The sequence below is a fragment of the Taudactylus pleione genome, unplaced genomic scaffold (assembly GCF_031769625.1).
Source record: "Taudactylus pleione unplaced genomic scaffold, aTauple2 ptg000347l, whole genome shotgun sequence".
Taxonomy (NCBI): domain Eukaryota; kingdom Metazoa; phylum Chordata; class Amphibia; order Anura; family Myobatrachidae; genus Taudactylus; species Taudactylus pleione.
Genome location: NW_028284748.1, coordinates 1642109 through 1663794, shown reverse-complemented (window position 1 = coordinate 1663794; position 21686 = coordinate 1642109). Strand labels below are relative to the sequence as shown.

Sequence of the window (21686 nt, the reverse complement as noted above, 5' to 3'; positions counted from 1 at the left end):
TTCCAGGGGTTAATAATCGGCCAGGGGATACGGCTTCCCTGTTTAAGCGACTCCACATGCAGCTCAGCGCGCCTTTTTACTGCAGTCTGGCTTCCCTGAGCTGCGCTCCTCCTCCAGCCACGCCCCCTCTGTCACCGGCGGCCATTTTCTTCATGGTGCAGTCGCAGCTCTGCCAGGACAACGCATAGTCCGGTCCTCCTGCATACCTCTCCCCAGGCTCAGCGTATGTGAGGTCTGTCACATATGGTTGTGTGCCTCACTGTGCCATATTTAGACAAAATGTTCCTGCATGGCAGCCCATCTGTGGAGTCAGGGTATCCGGCTCCAACCATATCTGGATGACCTCTTCTTTGTGGCGAGTTCTCCAGAAGTGCTTCACCACCATATGCAACTGACAGTTGCTTGTCTACAGGCGCACCGGTGGTTAATCAATTGGAAAAAGTCCTCTCTAATTCCCTCACAGAGGATGGTTCATTTGGGAGCCCTTCTGGATTCTCACCAGCAGAGAATCTTTCTAACTCCAGAGAAGATCTCCACGCTGCAGCTGTGAGTACGCAGATGTCTCCGCAGTCACCGGGTGTTAGTCAACTTGGCAATGCAGGTTCTGGAATCCATGGTGTCCACATTCGACATGGTGGAATATGCTCAGTTCCATTCCAGGCCCCTGGAGGGGCTGATCCTCCAGGTGGAATGGATTACCCCACCGGATCAGGGCTGTCTCCGTAGGTATCTCTATCTTGGTAGCTATTGATGTCTCATCTAACCAAGGGTCACCCCTTTTGGATCCCGGACTGGATACTCCTAGGACACCAGTCTCCGTGGATGGGGCGCAGTGACCAGTCCACATTCCTTTCAGGGCCGCTGGACAACGGTAGAGACATCCCTGCCCATCAACATATTGGAACTTCGGGCTCTGTACAGGGCCCTCATGATGGCAAAGCACATTCTTCACGGAAAGCCCGTGCAGGTTCAGGTTGACAACGCCACCACAGTGGCTTACATCAACCATCAAGGAGGCACTCGAAGTCGGGCAGCAATGAACGAAGTGTCACACATTCTTCTAACATGGGCAGAATCTCATCTCCCGGCCATTTCGGCAGTGTTCGTTCCGGGAGTTCTCAATAGGGAAGCAGACTTCCTCCGCCATCACGACGTGCATCCAGGGGAATGGTCTCTTCACCAAGAGGTGTTTCAACTCCTAGTGGACAAATGGGGTCTCCCAGAGGTGAACCTCATGGCCTCCCTACACAATCACAAGTTACCAGTGTATGGGTCCAGAACAAGAGATGCCGAAGCAAGCCTGGTGGATGCTTTGTCAGTGAAATGGACCTTCCGGTTTGCGTACCTATTTCCTCCAGTCTCCCTGCTTTCTCGGGTTCTTCGGAAGTTCAAGCAAGACTGAAGCACTGTGCTGCTGGTGGCTCCAGCTTGGCCCAGACATCATTGGTACTCAGACCTTCGGAGTCTCTCCATAGACCTACTCTCCGGACCCTGAAAGGAGTGTGGACCAATCACTGCGCCCCATCCCCGGAGATTGGCGTCCTAGGAGTATCCATTGTTCCTGCTGCCTCTACGCCCGGACCTGTTATCTCAGAGTCCTTGCTTTTAGCCGGACCTGGATCGACTGTCTTTGATGGAGTGGCTCTTGAGACATCCCTCCTAAGGTCCAAAGGATTCTCCAGCTCTGTCATCATCACGTTGCTTAGAGCGCGCAAGCCTGCCTCCGCCAGGATCTACCACGGAGTGTGGCATACATATTTCCAGTGGTGTCGTACAAGAGATTACGACCCTCAGGTGTTTTGAATTTCCAGAATCCTGGCATTCCTTCAAGCTGGATTGGACCTCGGCCTGCGCCTTGCCTTGGTGAAAGTGCAGTGTCAGTGTGGTTCCAACGTAGAATTGCTCTGCTAACGGATATCCACACCTTCCTCCAGGGTGTCTTCTGGATCAAACCTCTCTTTGTCCCACTAGTGGCTCCTTGGGATTTGCCGGTAGTTCTTCGGGCCCTCCAGTGTCTTTTTATTTGAACCACTAGATTCAGTGGAACTTAAGTGGTTAACAGCTAAGACTCTTTTTCTTCTGACTATTGCATCTGCCAGGAGGGTGCCAGAATTGGGAGCGCTCTCCTGTCGTCCTCCTTTTTCTGATATTTCACCAAGACAGGGCGGTGCTTCGTACTCTCCCTGAGTTCCTTCCCAAGGTTGTTTCTAGATTCCATATTAATCAGGAAGTTATAGTACCGGCCTTTCTATCACCAGACCTCTCAGCAGGTGAGGCCTCATTGGATGTGGTCCGCGCCCTCAGGATTTATGTGGGCGTACCAGTTTTCTTCGGAAATCAGATTCCTTGTTTGTGCTCTATGGATTTCACAAGAAAGGATGGCCAGCCAATAAACAAATATTGGTTAGATGGCTTCGTATGACTATCTCAGAAGCTTACACACAGGCAGGCCTGCCTGTTCCATCTTCTTTTAAGGCTCTTTCTACTCGCGCCACGGCGAGCTGCCCACAGGCCATCGGCTGTTCAGCTTTGTAAGGCGGCCACATGGTCTTCTGTCCAGACCTTTCTAAGGGTCTATGCATTTGATACCTTCGCCTCTCAGGATGCTTCCTTTGGGTGCTGGGTTCTTCTCTCAGCACAGGAGCGTTCCCACCCTTAAAAGGACTGCTTTGGGACATCCCCATGGTCTCCCTGTGGTGCCTATGGACCCTGAAGAAGAAAATGAGTTATGGTAAGAACTTACCTTTTATTAACTCTTTCTTCGAAGTCCATAAGGTCCACAGGGCACCTGCCTTGACGCAGCTGGCTTCATATGGGCTATTATACTGGTCACTAGTTTCCCGTCTTCTCTGTGAGTGTGATTCTTGAGTGTTCCAGTCTTCCTTCTCTCTTATCCTCCGGCCTTTGACTTTTTACCAACTGAGGTGCCTCTGGCTCGGGGGCTGAGTATAGGGAGAGTGGACCCAATGTATCATGGGAGCTGAAAGCTTTAACTGCGTGGTGCCCGAATTGGTTCCCATCACCTACTCCCCAAGGTCTCCCTGTGGACCCTATGGACTTCAAAGAAAGAGAGTTAGCAAAGGTAAGTTCTTACCGTAACTCTCATTTTATCCCAGTCATCAGCATTTTATTTATATTGTGATAGTGCTATATGTGAGTGCCCACCACCTTTTATTTTCCTCTTACAGAGTGGACAAGTAGAGAAGTTGCCCATAGCAACCAGTCATCTTCTACCTATCATTTTATAGAATATAATTTATAAAAGCATCCATTCAGGGGGGCGTGGCCTGGACGGGCATGGAGTAGGACGTGAGTCCTAATCCTCTTCAGCCGGTATGTCCTGTTCTCGCATCCTGGGGCCAATTGAGGAATCCCTTTTATCTTGTTTGGGAACTGAGTCGCCTTCGGGGGTGCTTTGGCTGGACTCTGGTTATTGTGCACTTCTCTCCGCTGCTGTTTGGTTCTGCAGTCTCCGCCTGCCACGAATGATGGGGCGCCATCTTGGACTTCTCCCACCGGCTTCCTTGCCTGTTATGGAGGCTTCAGTCGCTGGGTGACATCTTTGTGTAGTGGGCTGCTTGCTGGAATTTGCTGCTGGTCCGTGGTTGTCTTTCCTGGGGTCCCTGTGTTGTTCGATTGCTGCCTGTACTCGTATCTTGCGGCCATCTTAGATCCTGATCTCTAGCTGAGTGGCCCTGGACGCTGTGTGGGGCGCTACTGTGTCTGTACTCACCTGTCCTTGCAGCTTAGGATGGTAGTTATACTTTGGTATGTCTCCTGTTGAGGGATTCTCCTGTGGTGATTTGCATTATCCTCTGCCTGTGTCTCCTCCAGTAACCATGAAGCTGCTTCTTCGAGCAATCTTTGACTTGGGGAAAAGGGGTGTCTACTCGGTTGATGACGAAATATGATCTTAGTTCAGCTGGTTTGCTTATGCATAGGTAATTTCTCCTGTGCAGCTTGTAGAAACCTGGGTTCCCTACACAGGCTACAATTTAATTTACTCCTCAGTCGTCTGTTGTTCAGGCATTCTGTGTCTTTTCACAGCCATCTCTCTTGGAAACTCCTCTGGTACACACTCGAGAATATGTGGATGATGCTGTCATTGTTCACCATCTTAAAGTTAGACGCCCATGACGAGCTCCCGCGGTCTCCTCTGTGTCCGAGTATACGTCAGCTTATGTGATCTTCAGCTCTCTGTCTTGATGGTCAAGGCATGGTTTTATTTACAGACTCTGTGGCGGGATGAGCCTGATTATTTTCCTTACAATTGTGCTTTTTTCCTTTTTTGATTTTTATTCTGTTGTATTATAATTATATTTGCACAGCTGTTTTTAGTTCTCTTTGAATGCTCAGTATTTTAATATTCCGTTTATTCACTTCCCCTAAGGGCTCGATCCGTCCTATTATCCATATATATTTCCCTATTTGTTACATGTTTGTCTGATTGTGCAGTTTAGTTTTGTGGTTCTTTCTGCCAGGCCCCAATCCTAGGCTGGGGGTTCCATGCCCTTAAGGTTCATGGGTATACTTGCCCTCCTCTTTCTGATGTAAGTTAGGGTGGGTAGGGGTTAGATAGTTTCTTTAGGCAGTTAGTATAGATTGTTGAGGAGGGGTGTTTGGGATCCAAGTTGGGGTTGGGGTTAGGTCATACAGGATGGGCGGTTATGGGGAGGTTTGCTTTGGCTGTATGGTTTTATTTTGGTAGATGGGGTTTATTTTATATATTCTGATATTTCTTTTTGTTATGTTGTGCAGCTTTTTTTCTCCTTGTCTCCTTTTTAGGGTTCAGGCTACGGATACCTGAAATGGCGCCTTTCTGTACTTGTAATATCCTATTGTTGGGGAATTTATGTATATCCTGACTGCTTGTTTGTGTTCTTTAAAATACTGGTATTCCATAAGATATTGTCAATGCTGCACTCTTTGTTCCTTGTCTACCGCATTTATTATGCATCTTTATTTTGTATGTTTGCTCTCTTTAAAATCAATAAAAAATACTTAACTTAAAAAAGCAACAATTCAGCTTCTAGTTAGCTATTATAAATTACATTGTATAAAATAAGTAGCAGATGACTGGTTGCTATGGGCAATTTCTCTACTTGTCCACTTCACCACTCTGTAGGAAGCTCGATACATCTGCTCCTAAGCGCCAGATTCAATTAGCCGCGATAAATCGAAAACTTATCGCTGGAGAAGTTTTCGCACATTTTGCCAGTTTTGGTACAATATTTTTGCATTACTTCGCAATGCGCTCTCCCGTTTTTCGCCCTATCCAATTACAAAACGAACAAACGCTTATGTGCGATAATTGCGCATGGCGAAACTAGCGAAAAGTACAGCACATTTTGGGGAAATCAGTCTGTACCCCATAAAAAGCCTAACTGACATAGGATATCAATATAGTAGTGTATTACTAACCCTAATGAAAGTATATTGGGTTCTTTAATTGTGTGAAATGGTTGTTATATGCATATTTGAATAAGTGTGGAAAATTGATAAAAAGCAATATTTTTTTGGGGAGAAACTACTACAGTTAATTTGGGGGTACATTAAAATGGGTGCTAGTATATTTGTGTCTGTAAAGTGCAGTTGTAAAAAAGTTAAAAATACACCTGCCGCAGCCACCTGCAATCCTAAAAACACCTGTCCCATCCACACAACCCCCCCAAAAAAAAAAATACCTGGCCCAGTCCTTGAAACCCATTTTCCAACACTTTTTGCATTTTCACACCAAAAATTACATGTCATTATTAGGGGGAATAAAGTTAAATAAAAAATAATTTTTGCCTAATTAGTCATTTAGGGGGCGGGGGGTGTCCAAAGGGTTCTGAACTAAGGCCCTCATTCAGAGCCACTCGCTATTTGCGGTCGTTCGTTTTCTAAAAAGGGGTGGCTATTCAAATGAACACACGCCTCTAAGTCTGAACGAGCGAGCAAAACATGCGAACGTAAATTTGAAAAATACGCCCCCTGGCCGCTCGCACCATACGTCATGTCCGCTATTTATTAGATTAATCGAGTGCATCGACCAGCGTATGAACTGCTCGCTATTCTTGTGGTTGGTTTTTTCAACCACTATTTTGCGAGCAGTTCTGAGTTAAAATAACCCAGTGACGTGGTCAATGACGCTGCTGGATTAATTATGCACTCCCTTAAAACGCCCGTTTTGACCTTTTAAGCGCGCCTGCAATCGGATCTCCACTCCCCGTTTTCAAGCACCTTCCCCTGTTACCACCCACATACGCCTCATTCTGTCACTCAAATTAGCAGGCATTCGCTATTTTGCGAGCACATGAATTTCATCCGCAGTGACTGGTTCGCGCATGCGTATAACGATCCGTACGCATGCGCAGTTGGGCAAACATCGCTCGGAGCGAACGAGCTGCCGCTTACGAGTGGCTCTGAATCAGGCCCTAAGTCCCCACATTTTTAGCCAAACATAGGATTTTGCACATTTTTTCCTGCTCTGAGATGGTGAAATCTTTTCACTGATTTCTGTCTATAGAGTTTTCGCACATGCGAACACTTTGGGAATTGGATAGCGCGATAAGCACTTACAGTATGTGAGAAAAGTTCGCACATGCAACATGACTTTTCACGCCTAATTGAATCTGGCCTGTCTTTTACGATGAAACTGCCGTCTGCCTATCTGTTCCTGGTGGTGTATAAACATTTCTCTTCTCTGATGATCCCTAATGAGTTGGATCTTGGAGAGAAGTCAAAGCTGGGGCAGTGTTCTCCCCCATGCTGTTTTTTGCGGTGCACCACCCGGCAAGAAACAGCCACCACCCGGCACTTTGGGACCCTGCAAGTGGTGACAGTATCTGGGAGCTGTATAAAAAGGACCAGAGCCTACAGACTTTGCAGCTTTTTCATAATCAGATGACTGGGCCTCTAATAAGAAGAGGAGAATTAATATATAAAATGTTATTTCAAGTTTAAATCCTTATAAGGTCAGGGTTTAAAACATTTTATTATTGCAAAGGCCCCCACCCGGCTACTTCTTGATGCTACCCAGCTGGAAAAAAATTCTGGGGAGAACACTGTGGGGCATCATGTATTCCCACAGTTTTGTTTGTTCTGGTTTGAGTAAAACATTTTGCAACTTCAGGATTAAGTTACCTTACTTCCAGTTTCCCCAGACTCCTTTGCTAGGTGGCCAATCAAGTTAAATAAGAGAACCCAGGGGCTCTCTGGCTCCAGAGAGGACCAAACTATGCATCTTTATGTCGATTCTTGATAATGTTGCTGTGGGTCTCTTCTGCCCCTTTTATATTAAGTTCTCCTTAAGCTGGCCATACACGCTACAATTATCGGGGCGATCCGCCTGATATCAGCGGATCGCCCCGATAATTGTAGCGTGTGGGTGGGTGACCGAGGGTTAAATATTGCTTGGTCGGGCATGCCGGATTGTCCAGCATGCTTGTCCGATGCGATATTTACCGGTAAACTGTCGGCCGCATCGTGCAGTGTATGCCCAGCGCGGCCGACAGACAGACATTTCCTGTGTTCCTTCCTACGGAAGGAACAGGGAAATGTCACCTCCCCTGGGGGCGGAGCGCGGATGTCGGGCTGATACACTGTGAGAGAAATCTCCGTGTATGCCGGCGACATCTGCAGCTGGCAGGCTGCCAGATAAAATGTCTGTTGGTCTGACAGACATTTTATCTGGCCGTGTATGCCCAGCATTAGTGACAGACTTCTCCTGTATAGATTTCACCATTCTCGCACAAATTCCTCAGGTGAAGGTTTATCACATGCTGCATGAAAACGATAAGTTCTGGGAGTTTTTGTCCATCTTGCAGGCTTTGCAAGAGTACTGTGCTTACTAACTAAACCGGTTTTCAATAAAGCATCCCTAAGAAGGGACTTGTCTAGAAATGGTGCTCTCTGTTTTTTGTTTTTTTTTGTAATGAGTTCGAGGTTCATGGTGCAGAAATCCTCCTTGGCACTCTGATTTTCAAAAGAGCAGAGATTCAGCACACACAGATGCACGATGTGTAATAGTGCATACACACGATCAGATTTTTCTTCAGATCTGAACGATAACGATTTTAAAAATCATTCATATCTGAAAGAAAAATCTGACATGTGCAACGATGAACGATGCGTGTTCCCGTTTGTCAGATAACGATATCTGACATCTGATGTGTGTGCGGTCAGTTTTGTACAATTTTCATTCATTTTAATACAGGCTGAAATTGTTCAATCGTTTACAAAACGTTCAATCGTTAAGTCGTTCAATCGTTCATCTGACATATCTGAAGCTAGTCACACACTAGACCAACTTCCATCCAACTAGTTGATTGGTTGGAATGAAAATCTGGAAACGTATAGGAGTAACTGATGATCAGCAATTTGCTCCTAAATGCCAGAAAACAGATGAAAATGTTCGTTCAGACAAATTTGTTAAATGTTTGATCTAAACAATTTGTTCAGACAAAAGTTTTTGTCTATTTTCCGGCATTTGGGAGAAAATTGCTGATTGTCATTCGCTTTCATACCTTACCAGATTTTTATTCCAACCAATCAACTAATTGGATGGTCGGATGTAAGTTGGTTTAGTGTGTGGCCAGCTTTACCGTGTGTATGCACCTTAAGTGACTTTATGTAGGCACGTTTGAACTCTCCAACCCCTGTTCAGGTCCATTTGGAGCAGTGAGTCGTAAGTGGTAAATGTGTCCTTGTCGCCAGGGCAAATGATGCATATTGCAATTAACAGGTTGGCTACGGGATCCTGGCTGTGAAAATCCTGATGCGGACTTCCTGACAGAGTTACAATACCGACAACTGTTGGTAGGTATCCTGACCCTCTCCCTACCCCTAAACCGCCCTAGTGCCTATGCCCAAATTAACCCATATGGGCTATTAAACGTAGAACAAATTGTGGGGAAAAATAAACTAAACTAACTTATACATCCAATTATGCATGCAGCTATTTATATGCAAATAGAATAGCAGGGTTTTGTGTTTGTGTTTTTTACTGGCTCACAGCAGGGGCCTGGGAGATTTTTCAGTGTGTATAAAGCTGGGCATACACGGCCAGATAAAATGTCTGTCAGACCAGCAGACATTTTATCTGGTAGCCTGCCAGCCGCAGATGTCTGCGGCATACACTGTGAGATTTCTCTCACAGTGCATTAACCGACATCTGCGCTCTGCCCCCGGGGGAGGAGACATTTCCCTGTTCCTGCCATGGGAAGGAACACAGGAAATGTCTGTCGGCCGCGGCTGGGCATACGTTGCCCGATGTGGCCGACAGTTTACCGGTAAATATTGCATCGGACGGGCATGCTGGACAATCCGGCATGCCCGACCGAGCAATATCTAACCCTTGATCGCCCACCCACACACTACAATTATCGGGGCGATCCGAGGATATCGGGTGGATCGCCCCGATAATTGTAGCGTGTATGGCCAGCTTATGTCGTCCTATCCTATCTTCTGTCACTTCTAAATTGATTGAACTACTAGTATTTTATGTATCATTGTTATTAAGACATACATCCTATTACGGTATGTTCCTTAATGAAAATGTTTTAATGAAGAGTCCAAGAAGCAAATATGAAACACAATAATAGCCTCACTGCAGAAATTTTCTTGATCTACAGACGCTCGTGCAGTGTTTATATGATCACTGGGTTTAATACTTTTCGCTGTATTAATTAAGACCACCTATCCATTTTGCTCCGATGAAGAAGCACATAGGATCCTAAACGGGGAGCATATATGACATCACCATGTTTCTGTGGCCACTGAAAGGATGTCTGTCCCTGAAACTGATATGGAACTACTATCATTATGGAAACCCTCCAGGAAATTAGCCCACTTTTAATTATTTATTTTTAAATGATCATTAGATTTAGTGGTAGAATGTTTTTTTTTTTTCTGTTATTTGTATCCACATAGTTTATAGAATCTGTTGTAATTTGACCATCAAGCTTTTAGAATGAGGTAGCAAAGAAGGGATTGTGCAGAAAGCGTTTATGCGTCAGCACAAACAAGAGGAGTAGAATGCCATCAATGGCAGAAAACCATTGGATCTCTGCCATCGATGGTAGTTAACCATCGATGGCTCTTAGCTGTAGATGTCCATCCCTACCGACAATTCAGTCTGGCACGCACAGGAGGGGGTCTGACAAGGAGGGTGAGCGGCCATAAGAGTGGCCAGAACACATCGGTAAGTGCCCAGTGTTCTGTGTAGCATCTTCTTTTTCTACTTCAGGGTCCATAGGGGGTCCACAGGGTTGACCTTGGGGTATAGCTGGATCTGGATCCATGGGCACCACGCAGTTAAAGCTTTGCTGCTCCCAGGATGCACTTGGGTCCGTCCTCCTCTATACCCCGCCCCGGCCACAGGCACCTCAGTTTTAGTTGGTGCCCGGCCGGAGTCGGGTCACCCTGCGCAGTGGGGCTGCATAAGCTTTATTCTTTATTTAAAAAAAAAAAAAAAGATTTTATTATTTTATTTTTACTGTCTTCAGAGCGGCAGCATCAGACTGTCCATCTGGACGTCTATGCTGCCGCTCCAACAGCCCCGCTGGCGCTGCGACGCCGGTACTGATCCGGGGATCGCAGCGGGACCCCGGAGTCAGTGCTAGCGTGGCTCCGGGACCACCCAAGGACTGCTGCCGGACTGAAGGGGCCAGGTAAGCCGCGTGCAGCGCTGTCAGCGCTGCACGCGGGGAAAATGCAGTTTTCATGCCGCCGGTCTCTGGGGACAGACCGGCGGCGCTAGTAGCGGCGGCGGGCTCCCCCTCTTCAGGAATACCCTGCGTGTCCGCTGGCCCCCGGGGTGTAAGTACCGGCGGGGAACCGGCTTCCCCGGGGGTTTAGTACTAGCAGGGGAGGCAGCCTTCCCTGCTTCAGCGCTCCTCCCCTCAGCCCAGCGCGCCTTCTCTCATGTGTGCTGGCGTCGCTGGGCTGTAATCTCCTGGCCACTCCTCCTCAGAGCTCTCCGGCGGCCATCTTCCTCAGGCAGCATCGCAGAGCTCCCAGGCAGGCTTCCAGTGGACCAGTCCCCCTGCGTACCTCTCCCCCTGCAAAGGACAGTGTTCGCAGCGCTATAGCCCTCCCAGACACTGAATCTGGGAGGGTGATTGTAGCGGAAGGTGCAGTGAGTATAACTTCTCTGCATGGTATGTGACTTTTGCTAGTGCTGCTGTCTGTGCTTATTTTCTACTTACTGTCAGCTTTTTACCTATCCCTTTCCTCCTACGGCCCGCAGGTGCGTGGGGGAGGGGTGTTCTTTCTGTGTACCTCACTTATATAAATCTACGTATTTGTGAGGTCCGTCACATACTGCGGTGTGCTCCTCAGTACCAGTTTGTGGGCTGTTTGGGTTGCATACTTGGGAGTGCGTGGGTGTTATACGCCTTTCCTCGTTTCGGTGAGACACTTTTTTTGCAAAAAAGTTTGTGTCATGTCTGATGAGGGGAATGAGCGCTCCGAGGCTCCTGTGTTGTTTTCCTGCCGACGCTGTTCGGCAGGGGTTGACGGGGCAGAATTGTCTGAGGACGGTCTGTGCGGGCGGTGCCAGTTGGTACCTGGACCCTCTAAACCCCCGGTGGCGCAGGATCCTCCGTGGGCAATGTTTACGCAAGTGCTGGCGTCAATCGCGGACCGACTTGCGGTCCCGACTGCGGCCCCTTCTAGGGCGTTGCCCCAGCCTACCATGCCCCGTTCCCCGGGTGTGACTCGTCTGGTGCAGTCTCCTCCCGGGTCTCAGACTGTGGGTCCTTATGCAGGTTTGCCGGTATACGTGCAAACCCCCACGGTGCCGCAGCAGTCGATGGTACCTTTTCAGGGGTATCCTCAGGCAGTACCCCCGCCTTGGGTGGACGTCCTCTCCAGCTCTGTTCAGAGTCTGGCGGCTTCGTCTTCGGCTTTTCAACATATGTTGCACAGTGATTTGCCCCCACGGGCGTCCAAGCGTTCCGTTCCGGCTTCACCGGCGGCTCAGTTCACGGACACGGACGTGTCTTCGGATGACGGGGAGATCCATGAAGACTCTGACTCGGATGCCGGGGCCCAGGAGATGGAGGCTAAGTCTTCCATTAATGTGCCGGCATTGGTTAGGGCGGTGCGGGCCATCCTTCACATTGAGGAGGATGTGCCCGCCCCCAGGTCAAAATACCCAAATTTTAAAAAGGCCAAGGTAGCTTCGACGGTTTTTCCCCTGTCCGATCAATTGACGGATCATATGGCAGGGGTCTGGCAGTTGCCAAGCAAGAGGTTCCAACCGCAGAAGCGGTTGGCTTCGAACTATCCGTTTCCGGAGGCTCATTGCAGGAAGTGGGAAACTCCTCCAGCGGTGGATTCCCACGTTACCCGCTTAATTAAAAGCGCTACGCTGCCTTTGCCGTCGATCTCCTCCCTGAAGGATCCCACGGACAGGAAGGTGGAGACTTGTTTGAAGTCTATTTACTCTCTCTCGGGGGCGGTGGCCTGTCCGTCCATGGCCATCTCTTGGGTGGCTAAGGCCATCGAGAGCTGGGCCAATGCTTTGGAGGATACCTTTCCGGAAGATGCTCCGGAGATCCAGAGAGCGTTGATAGGTCAAATGAGGGATGCGGCTTCCTACATTGGGGAGGCATCATTAGACGCAAGCCTGCTAACCTCTCGGGTGTCGGCTGCAGCTGTGTCGGCGCGTCGGTCTTTGTGGCTGAGGTCTTGGAGAGCTGACGCTGACTCCAAAAAGGGACTGGAGGCCTTACCTTTTAATGGGGAGTTGCTTTTTGGTCCAGACTTGGACAAAATTGTGGATACTCTGGCTAAGTCTAAATCAGCCTTCCTCCCTTCGGCTTCTGCTCCTACCAAGATACGGAGCTCTGCTTTTCGGTCCTTTCGGGTTCAGGGCAAGGCAAAAGTTCAGTCCTTCCCGAGGCAGTCGACGACCAAGGCCACTTCTAAGCCCAAGAAGCAGCCCTGGAGTGCCAGGCGCCCTTCTTCCAAGCAGGAAGATAAACCTTCTGCCTGATGGGACGGGCATCCCTCTGGGGGATCCCAGAGTGGGAGGCCGACTTCTTCTGTTTGCCCAGTGCTGGCACAATACCACCACGGATGCCTGGGTTCGAGAAGTGGTCTCCCAGGGGTACGCCCTGTCTTTTCGGCACAGACCGCCCCACCAGTTTTTCTGCACGAGTCCTTCTCAGGATACGACGAAGTCTTTACAGATTCAGGAAGCTATAGAGTCCTTGCTGACAGCAGGGGTCATTGTTCCCGTTCCTCAATTACAACGAGGGACGGGGTTCTATTCTTCTCAGTTTCTGGTGCGGAAACCCAATGGTTCTCATCGCCCTATCCTCAACTTGAAGTCTCTGAACAAATTCCTCAGAGTTCCCAAGTTCAGGATGGAAACGTTACGTTCCATCATTCTGGCGATGGAACCGGGGGATTACATGGTGTCCCTGGATATCCAGGACGCCTACCTCCATGTTCCGATAGCACCTTCGCACCAGCGGTATCTGAGGTTCGCTATCCTTCAACACCATTACCAGTTCCGGGCGCTACCCTTTGGTCTCTCCACGGCACCGAGGGTGTTCACGAAGATTATGGCGGTCATGGCCGCACATCTTCGGAACCAGAATGTACGGCTACTACCGTATCTGGACGACCTCCTGTTGCTGGCGAGTTCCCCGGAGGTACTGCTTCATCATCTCCACTTGACGGTCGCTTGCCTGCAAGCGCACGGGTGGCTGATAAATTGGAAAAAGTCCTCCCTGATTCCATCTCAGCGGATGGTTCATTTGGGAGCCCTGCTGGATTCTCGGCAGCAAAGGATCTTCCTGACCCCGGAGAAGGTCTCCTCCCTGCAGCTGAGGATACACAGTTGCCGCCTGTCGGTCCATTCGGCTATGAGGGTTTTGGGCTCCATGGTGTCAACATTCGACATGGTGGAATTTGCCCAGTTCCATTCCCGGCCTCTGCAGGGGCTGATTCTATCGGAATGGAACGGGTTACCTCACTGGATCCGCTCTCAGTTGCTGGTGTTGTACCCGGAGGTTCGGCAGTCTTTGGCTTGGTGGCTTCAGACAGCTCATCTGGTCGAGGGGCGTCCCTTTTGGATCCCGGACTGGGTCCTGCTCACGACGGATGCCAGTCTTCGGGGTTGGGGGGCAGTGACCGGCTCGTTGTCACTTCAGGGTCGTTGGTCTGCGGAAGAAGCTCTTCTTCCCATCAACATTCTGGAACTGCGGGCGGTTTATCGGGCCCTGCAGTCGTCCGGTCCTGCTCTTTACGGACGGCCGGTTCAGGTGCAGTCCGACAACGCCACCACGGTGGCGTATATCAACCACCAAGGAGGAACTCGAAGTCGGGCAGCAATGTCGGAGGTGTCTCGCATCCTTGCTTGGGCGGAGTGTCACATTCCAGCGATCTCGGCAGTCTTCATTCCTGGAGTCCTCAATTGGGAGGCGGACTTCCTCAGCTGTCACGACGTGCATCCCGGGGAATGGTCGCTTCACCCAGAGGTGTTTCAGCTACTCGTGGACAGGTGGGGGCTGCCGGAGCTGGACTTGATGGCCTCCCGTCACAATCACAAGTTGCCCGTTTACGGGTCAAGGACAAGAGACACAGGCGCCAGTCTGGTAGACGCGCTGTCGGTGAAATGGACGTTTCACCTGGCGTATCTGTTTTCTCCGATATCCTTACTTCCTCGGGTTCTGCGGAAATTCAAGCAGGACGGCGGCACGCTCGTGCTGGTTGCTCCGGCGTGGCCCAGACGTCCTTGGTACTCCGATCTGAGGTGTCTCTCCATCGACGCTCCGTACCTTCTTCCTCAGCGTCGGGACCTGTTGTCTCAAGGGCCCTGCCTTTACCCGGATCTGGGTCGGCTGTCTTTGACGGCGTGGCTCTTGAGACAGCCGTCTTGAGGTCTAGGGGTTTCTCCAGTTCAGTCATTGGTACCATGCTTAGGGCATGCAAGCCTGCCTCCGCACGGATTTACCACAGGGTGTGGCGCACTTACTTTCAGTGGTGTGAATCCAGAAACTATGATCCTCAGGTGTTCCGGGTTTCCAGAATCTTGGAGTTCCTTCAATCAGGTTTGGACCTCGGCTTACGCCTGGCCTCTCTGAAGGTTCATGTGTCTGCATTGTCCATGTGGTTTCAGCGACGGATTGCTACACTACCGGATGTTCACACCTTTTTCCAGGGTGTTCTCAGGATACAGCCTCCCTTCGTGGCTCCTTGGGACTTGGCGGTGGTGCTACGGGTCTTGCAGGGTCATCTTTTTGAGCCTCTTGAGGCGGTGGACCTCAAGTGGCTGACGTTCAAGACCGTTTTTCTCCTAGCAATTGCTTCTGCCAGGAGGGTGTCAGAGTTGGGGGCGCTTTCCTGTCGCCCTCCTTTTCTGATTTTTCATCAGGACAGAGCGGTGCTCCGCACTCGTCCTGAGTTTTTGCCCAAAGTGGTCTCGAAGTTCCACATTAATCAGGAACTTGTAGTGCCAGCTTTTCAGTCGCCTGATCTTTCAGCTGGTGAGGCTTCCTTAGATGTAGTCCGGGCACTTAGAATCTATGTGGATCGGACTGCTTCGGTTAGGAAGTCGGATTCTTTGTTTGTCCTCTTCGGTTTTCACAAGAGGGGTTGGCCTGCCAACAAGCAAACGTTAGCCCGTTGGCTTCGTTCCGTTATTTGTGAGGCTTATGCACAGGAGGGTTTACCTGTGCCAGCCTCTGTTAAGGCTCATTCCACTCGTTCTGTGGGTCCCTCTTGGGCTGCTAGACGTGGCGCCTCCGCTGTTCAGCTGTGTAAGGCGGCCACTTGGTCTTCAATTCAAACGTTTTTGAGGTTCTATGCGTTTGACACCTTCGCCTCTCAGGATGCATCCTTCGGGCGCCGGGTACTCCTTTCAGCACAGGAGCGTCCCCGCCCTTAGTTGAACTGCTTTGGGACATCCCCAAGGTCAACCCTGTGGAGCCCCTATGGACCCTGAAGTAGAAAACAAGAGATATGGTAAGAACTTACCTTTGTTATCTCTGTTTCTACGAAGTCCATAGGGTCCACAGGGCGCCCGCCCTGACGCACCTGGCTTCAAATGGGCTGTGTGGCTGGTCACCGGTTTTCCGTCTCCCATTTCTGTGAGTATGGTTTCTTGTGTGTTCCAGTCTTCCTTCTCTCTGTTTAGTCTCCTCCTCCGGCCTTAGCTGCTTACCAACTGAGGTGCCTGTGGCCGGGGCGGGGTATAGAGGAGGACGGACCCAAGTGCATCCTGGGAGCAGCAAAGCTTTAACTGCGCGGTGCCCATCGATCCAGATCCAGCTATACCCCAAGGTCAACCCTGTGGACCCTATGGACTTCGTAGAAACAGAGATAACAAAGGTAAGTTCTTACCATATCTCTTGTTTTTTTTTTTTTATCCCTCGCAGGATTTTGCATGCAAATTATTTTGCATCATTCCGTGGGTATCTGGAGCACAAGGTCGGCATGATTTTTTTGTGGGCCTAATCAAGCACCTAATTGAATATGCTCCAAAGTCTGTTGATCAAAACAGAAATGGATGAAGCTTTTGTGGCGGATTGTGTGATTTTTATTTAATGCCTGCACTTCTAAAGGGAATTGTGACTCTCCTTTGCAGATATACCCAAATTACTACTTTAGGTCTGTCCCACTTGTGCTCAGCTGTGCATGGAGTTAAGAGCTTAAAATATAGTCACCAATTTGCTGCACATCACCTATTATCTTGCCCTTTGCTGTAGTCTGTGTATAAGAGGGCTCAGATTAATTTTCAATGTTACAATTACACTGATATGGTTGACTATGGTATCTGACCCTGGCACCCTCCCATGACATTTGTCTTCTCAATGTAGTTATATTTATACTGAAAATTAAAATTATATGAGGCAAAGTTTCCTTTACAGTTATCACTCCATCCTTTATTTTTCATTCTAGGTTTGCTCAAGGAGCCTTAACTGAAGAGCCCTAGTAATAACTTTAATTTTATGATATAAGAACATATTTAAAATCTAAAATTGAATTTACAGAATTTGAAGAACAAAAGTGCTTGTCACTGAGGCATTATTCATTCAACTATTCAGAATCTAAAGCTTCCACCTTTTGAAAGTCTATATTTACACACAAGACTGTCGGGAAATTGATCCTTGATCTTTGTTGTTCTGACCTCTGGAGCAGGCAGAGGGTTTCCTAAGGCAATTTCCACATGATTCATTGAAAGTGTTCATTGTATAAAGAACTTAGAAGCCTAGTCCAGTTCGTGATAGTGAAATGCTCTTGGAAAAAAGTCAGTGGCTAAATAACATGCTTACATTTATTCCAGTAGACTATGTACCCATGCATTGAATCGGTATGATATGCCGGCTGTCTGGATACCTCCTGTCAGAATACCGACAGCGGCGGTATACTTACCCTCATCCCCCTATCCCTAACCCTTCCTTCTGGTAGCCTAATCCTAATCCTCTCTGTTAATTCCTGGACCTAAGTCCCCCTCCTTCATTTCATGCCTAAACCTAACCCCCCCCCAGTGGTGCCTGACCCTAACTTTCCCCCCCACTGAAAAAATAAACCTAAAGCTAACCCCGCTAACTGCCCTAACCCTCCCCCACGTTGCTAAGAGGATGGGTGCCCCGGACTTGCCTCATTTGGGCATCCGTCCGTCTGTGTTCCGGCGTCAGGATTTTATACTGGTGGCCGCCGATCAGCTGACTACATCCCCCCATACATACATATTTTTTTTTTAAGGGTGTTTGTGGATTGTGCCAGGCAATTTAGAAGTGCCTTAAACTGTCATCTTCCCAAAAAGAAAGTCATTAAGCAATCCAAAACTGTTTTCTGTTGGGTGGCGTATTTCATTGTGTACAGATGAGGAGTGTAAAGTGTACACTTGCTATCAGAAAGCACTGACAATGGTAGAGCTAACACAGAGACATATTTACATTTTGATTCGGATTTCATCTCTCAGCAACCAGTCAGCAAATTGAAGTCACAGTAGATACTTAAATTAGTGTTTACAAGACACTCCCATTCCCAGGACTAAAATAGCTCTTTCAAATTATGAAATAATTGTACTGTAAAGAATAACGACTCCTGCAATATGGAGTTCTGTGACCTCTATAAAAGCATGCGTTAATGAACACTCCAATACAGAAATGTATTGGGGGGAGGGGGCCTCTTACAGTGAGGAATAGTTGCCATGCTCACTTTGTGTTTAACTTGGTTTGTTTTACATTGCCTGTGTGTACACACATTATAATAATAATTATGGCACATTATGGCCAGTAACTGTAATGATATTGTATATGGTGGCTATGTGCAGAGCTGGACATCGCAGTGAAATTCGGTGGCACCCCTCTGAATGAGAATAACTGGTAACTTTGATAATGCTGAGAAATACAATATTTTCTTTAACATTTACTGGTATAGTGTAACTGGGTTATGCCATTGATTCTGTTTGTGATGTGACTTGGGTTATAACTAGGGCTTCAGGGGTTCACCCATCTATCAAAAGCCATACAATGGGGTGCGATATTTGATTCTTAGAATTTTTTTATTTTATTTCCTTGCATTACTAATTAGATGTGTGAATTTTTTTTCTCTTCTTCCCAAGGTGATGCATTGCTGGATGCTGGGGAGTCCATGAAGAGATTAGCAGAAGTAAAAGATTCTCTGGATATAGAAGTAAAACAAAACTTTTTGGATCCTCTACAGAATCTGTGTGACAAGGACCTCAAAGAAATACAGGTTAGCGGGCCATTATTTTTTGCATTCATGAATTGCTTGTCCATAAACACACACAACTGAACTCCATTAGTTGTGTGTTTGTGTAATTTGGTGCAATGTAGCTGGATATACAATTGGCAGAATTTACCATAACGTTGACACATGCAAATAAAACAAAAAATTTGATCGGTAAAAATAGAATTTGTATATTGGACACAAACTTACCCACAGTTTAACACACACACACACGCGACACTAATTTACATAACATCAAGAATATCTCAAGAGCGAGACTAGAGAACCTGGCAGTTAAGATGTGTGATGGATCACAGAGACTAGAGATAGTAGTGTTGAAGGCAAATTGTGCTTCACTTGCTCATCCCATGCCTAGCTAATATTTTTTTTTTATTTTTATTTTTTTTAATGTAGTCAAAGATTATACATTACTTGAGATTTGTTATTGGTTTTTAGTAAACCCTGGGGGTAGAAGGGTATATACAAATGCCATTTTGTGTATGTATGTGTATATTTTCTATTTTTGTTTTGGTAAATTGTACAAAACTGGAGTCTTGTGCAGCTAATGAGAGAGATGTTGACGCTGCAGTAATTGAAATTAAAAGCCAGGTAAAGCTTTAAGAAGTCCTTTAAGATCCATCCTGGCTTCAATAAACTCTGAATGCCCTCATTTCATGTGGTAGGTTGTCAGGTTTTGAAAAAAATGGCATGTTTTTGTTAGGCAACCATATTATTTCTACACCTTATTCATGTGTTAAGGTGAAGGGACCTCAGGGCCTGATTCAGAGCCGGACGCGAGCGCTCGCTCTGAATCAGGGCCCTCCTACCTAAAAATGGAGCGGCCTCTTGGACGTTCGCATAGCTGTGGATTACCACCCACAGCTTATGCGAGCGTCCATGATGATGGTCGCGATGGTCAAGACCATCGCGACCATCGGGCTTGCGACGAGACCCTGCGGTAGGGTCTCGCTGCCGCAAGCCCAGGAGTGCTTTTGGCTCTATCAGAGCCAATAGCACTCCCACTGACATCACTAGTGATGTCAGTGGGGCCGGCTCCAGACGGAAGGCGTTCCCATGGGAACGCCTCCGTCTGGGCAGCCACGCCCCTGGCACGCCCACCAAGTGATGTCAGTGGGAGTGATTTTGGCTCTGATAGAGCCAGAATCACTCCGGAGCTTGCGGTTGAAAACCTCAACCGCAGGCTCCGGCTCGCAGTTTCGATGGTCGCGATGGTCAAGACCATCGCGGCCATCAAACTGCACGCTCGTATAGCCTGTGGGTGGTGACCCACAGCTATACGAGCGTCCAGGAGGACGCTCCATTTTCATGGAGGCCGGCCCTCATTCAGAGCGTGCGCTCTGCTCAGAGCGTACGGCTCTGAATGAGGGCCATTGTTTCCTGTATCCCCGAGTGTATAAAATAGAAAATAGGATTTTTATGTTAAATTCCTTTTTCTGATTTCTTCTGGTAAACTGGACGCCCTTCCCTTATGTTTCTTATTTGTGTTTTCTTGTACTGGTTATTTTGACATTTCTGGACTGTGGTCCTTCTCGTCTTTCTGTAAAATACTTTACATTCTATGGGGCTTTGTTAGTTATAAAACTGATTTCGACTGTGGTCGGGTGGGGTTGAAATTGCCAAGTTCCTCAGCCCATGCAACACCCCAATGTTTCCCATATTATTTCCTAATGTGGAATGTTTTTAAATCATTCTGCCATTGCTTCCTACTAGTACTGGTGTCAACCGAGTACTTATCGTGGTATTTCAGATCACTCTTCTGTTCTAGTCTCTCAATATCACAAATGTGATATGAGGAACATAAATCCAAGCCAGTTGCATAACAGACATTAATTCAAAACTCTGACTGGTTTTGAAAAAAAGTTGGAAAACTATTCCAGGGAGTAAGGTTGGACTTGTTTAAAAACATATTCAGGGATCAATTAATTTTCTTTACAGATAAGCAGATATGGTTTGAATTAAAAACTGCATCGATGACCTACTTTGTGTTAGTGTTGGCCATGCCACTTCCTGGAGCCTCAGTGACTGTCCATCGTTGAATCAAATGTCGGTAGTTGTTTGTCAGCAACATTCGAAGAGGCAGGCTGACGGCAATAGGTGTTGGGAGACAGGATGTTCGTTCACAATAGCCGACTGATAGTCTGCCTTGTTTCACTGTGGGACATGGTCTTCAGTGAGAGGTGGCAAAGTGCTCTGATATGGGTGCTGTTAGATACTTTTTTAAGCCATTTAAAAGTTCTGTCTGAAACATGGTTTTTCCATATCCCTGATTAGTATATAAGATTATTTATCTAAGACGAGTGATAAGCTAATGTGTAGAAAACAGTTCATTATTGATTATGGCATCAAACTGAATTTATTCCATTAAGTTCAGTGTTGAGCAATTTCATTTTCAATCTTTTTTTATTAAGTGATGTGTTAACTACCCTTTAAAGTAGGCTGTATATGGAAAAGGCACCATGCCATGTGAGGTTATATACACAGAGCAGCAATGTAACACACTACAGAAATATTTTGAAAAAATTAAGTTAGGTGGGGAAATGCAGCTGATGCGCAGATGCCGAGTATTGTATTGAGACGCACACCTGTGGCTTTACAAATCCAGGCATCTGCGTACAAAGATGCAGCATCGGTCGCAGATCATTTGATTATATCAGTTCTGAGTAACCCTATGGCTACTCTGTATGGCCGCGAGAACTGAGATGCCAAACACATTTTTATTGTGCACGGAGACCAAGGCTGTGACACTCCTTTGAAAAAGGTTGTGACTCGTTTGCTTTCGAGTCGCCCACCTCATTGCCGCCCCCAATCGGTCCCTGCCTCTGCAAATAAATCCTCACTGCGAGCAACAATGAAAATTAAACATGATGCATGTGCAGTTTACTGATCGCACAACTGTGTAAATATCGGCATTGCGTCCATCTGAATCAGGCCCGTTGTACTGTATAGTAGTGTGGACTCATGCATCTATG

At 47.6% G+C, this 21686-nt stretch overlaps 1 protein-coding gene across 1 annotated transcript in view; it reads left to right on the top strand.

The window, feature by feature from the left end:
- Positions 1-21686, top strand: part of SH3GL1 (SH3 domain containing GRB2 like 1, endophilin A2) — a 77949-nt gene that overhangs the window by 17219 nt on the left and 39044 nt on the right. Inside the window, exon 5 of the mRNA XM_088444088.1 lies at positions 18569-18702. Coding sequence (XP_088300214.1) covers positions 18569-18702 — 134 coding nt within the window. The remainder of the gene's footprint in view (positions 1-18568; positions 18703-21686) is intronic.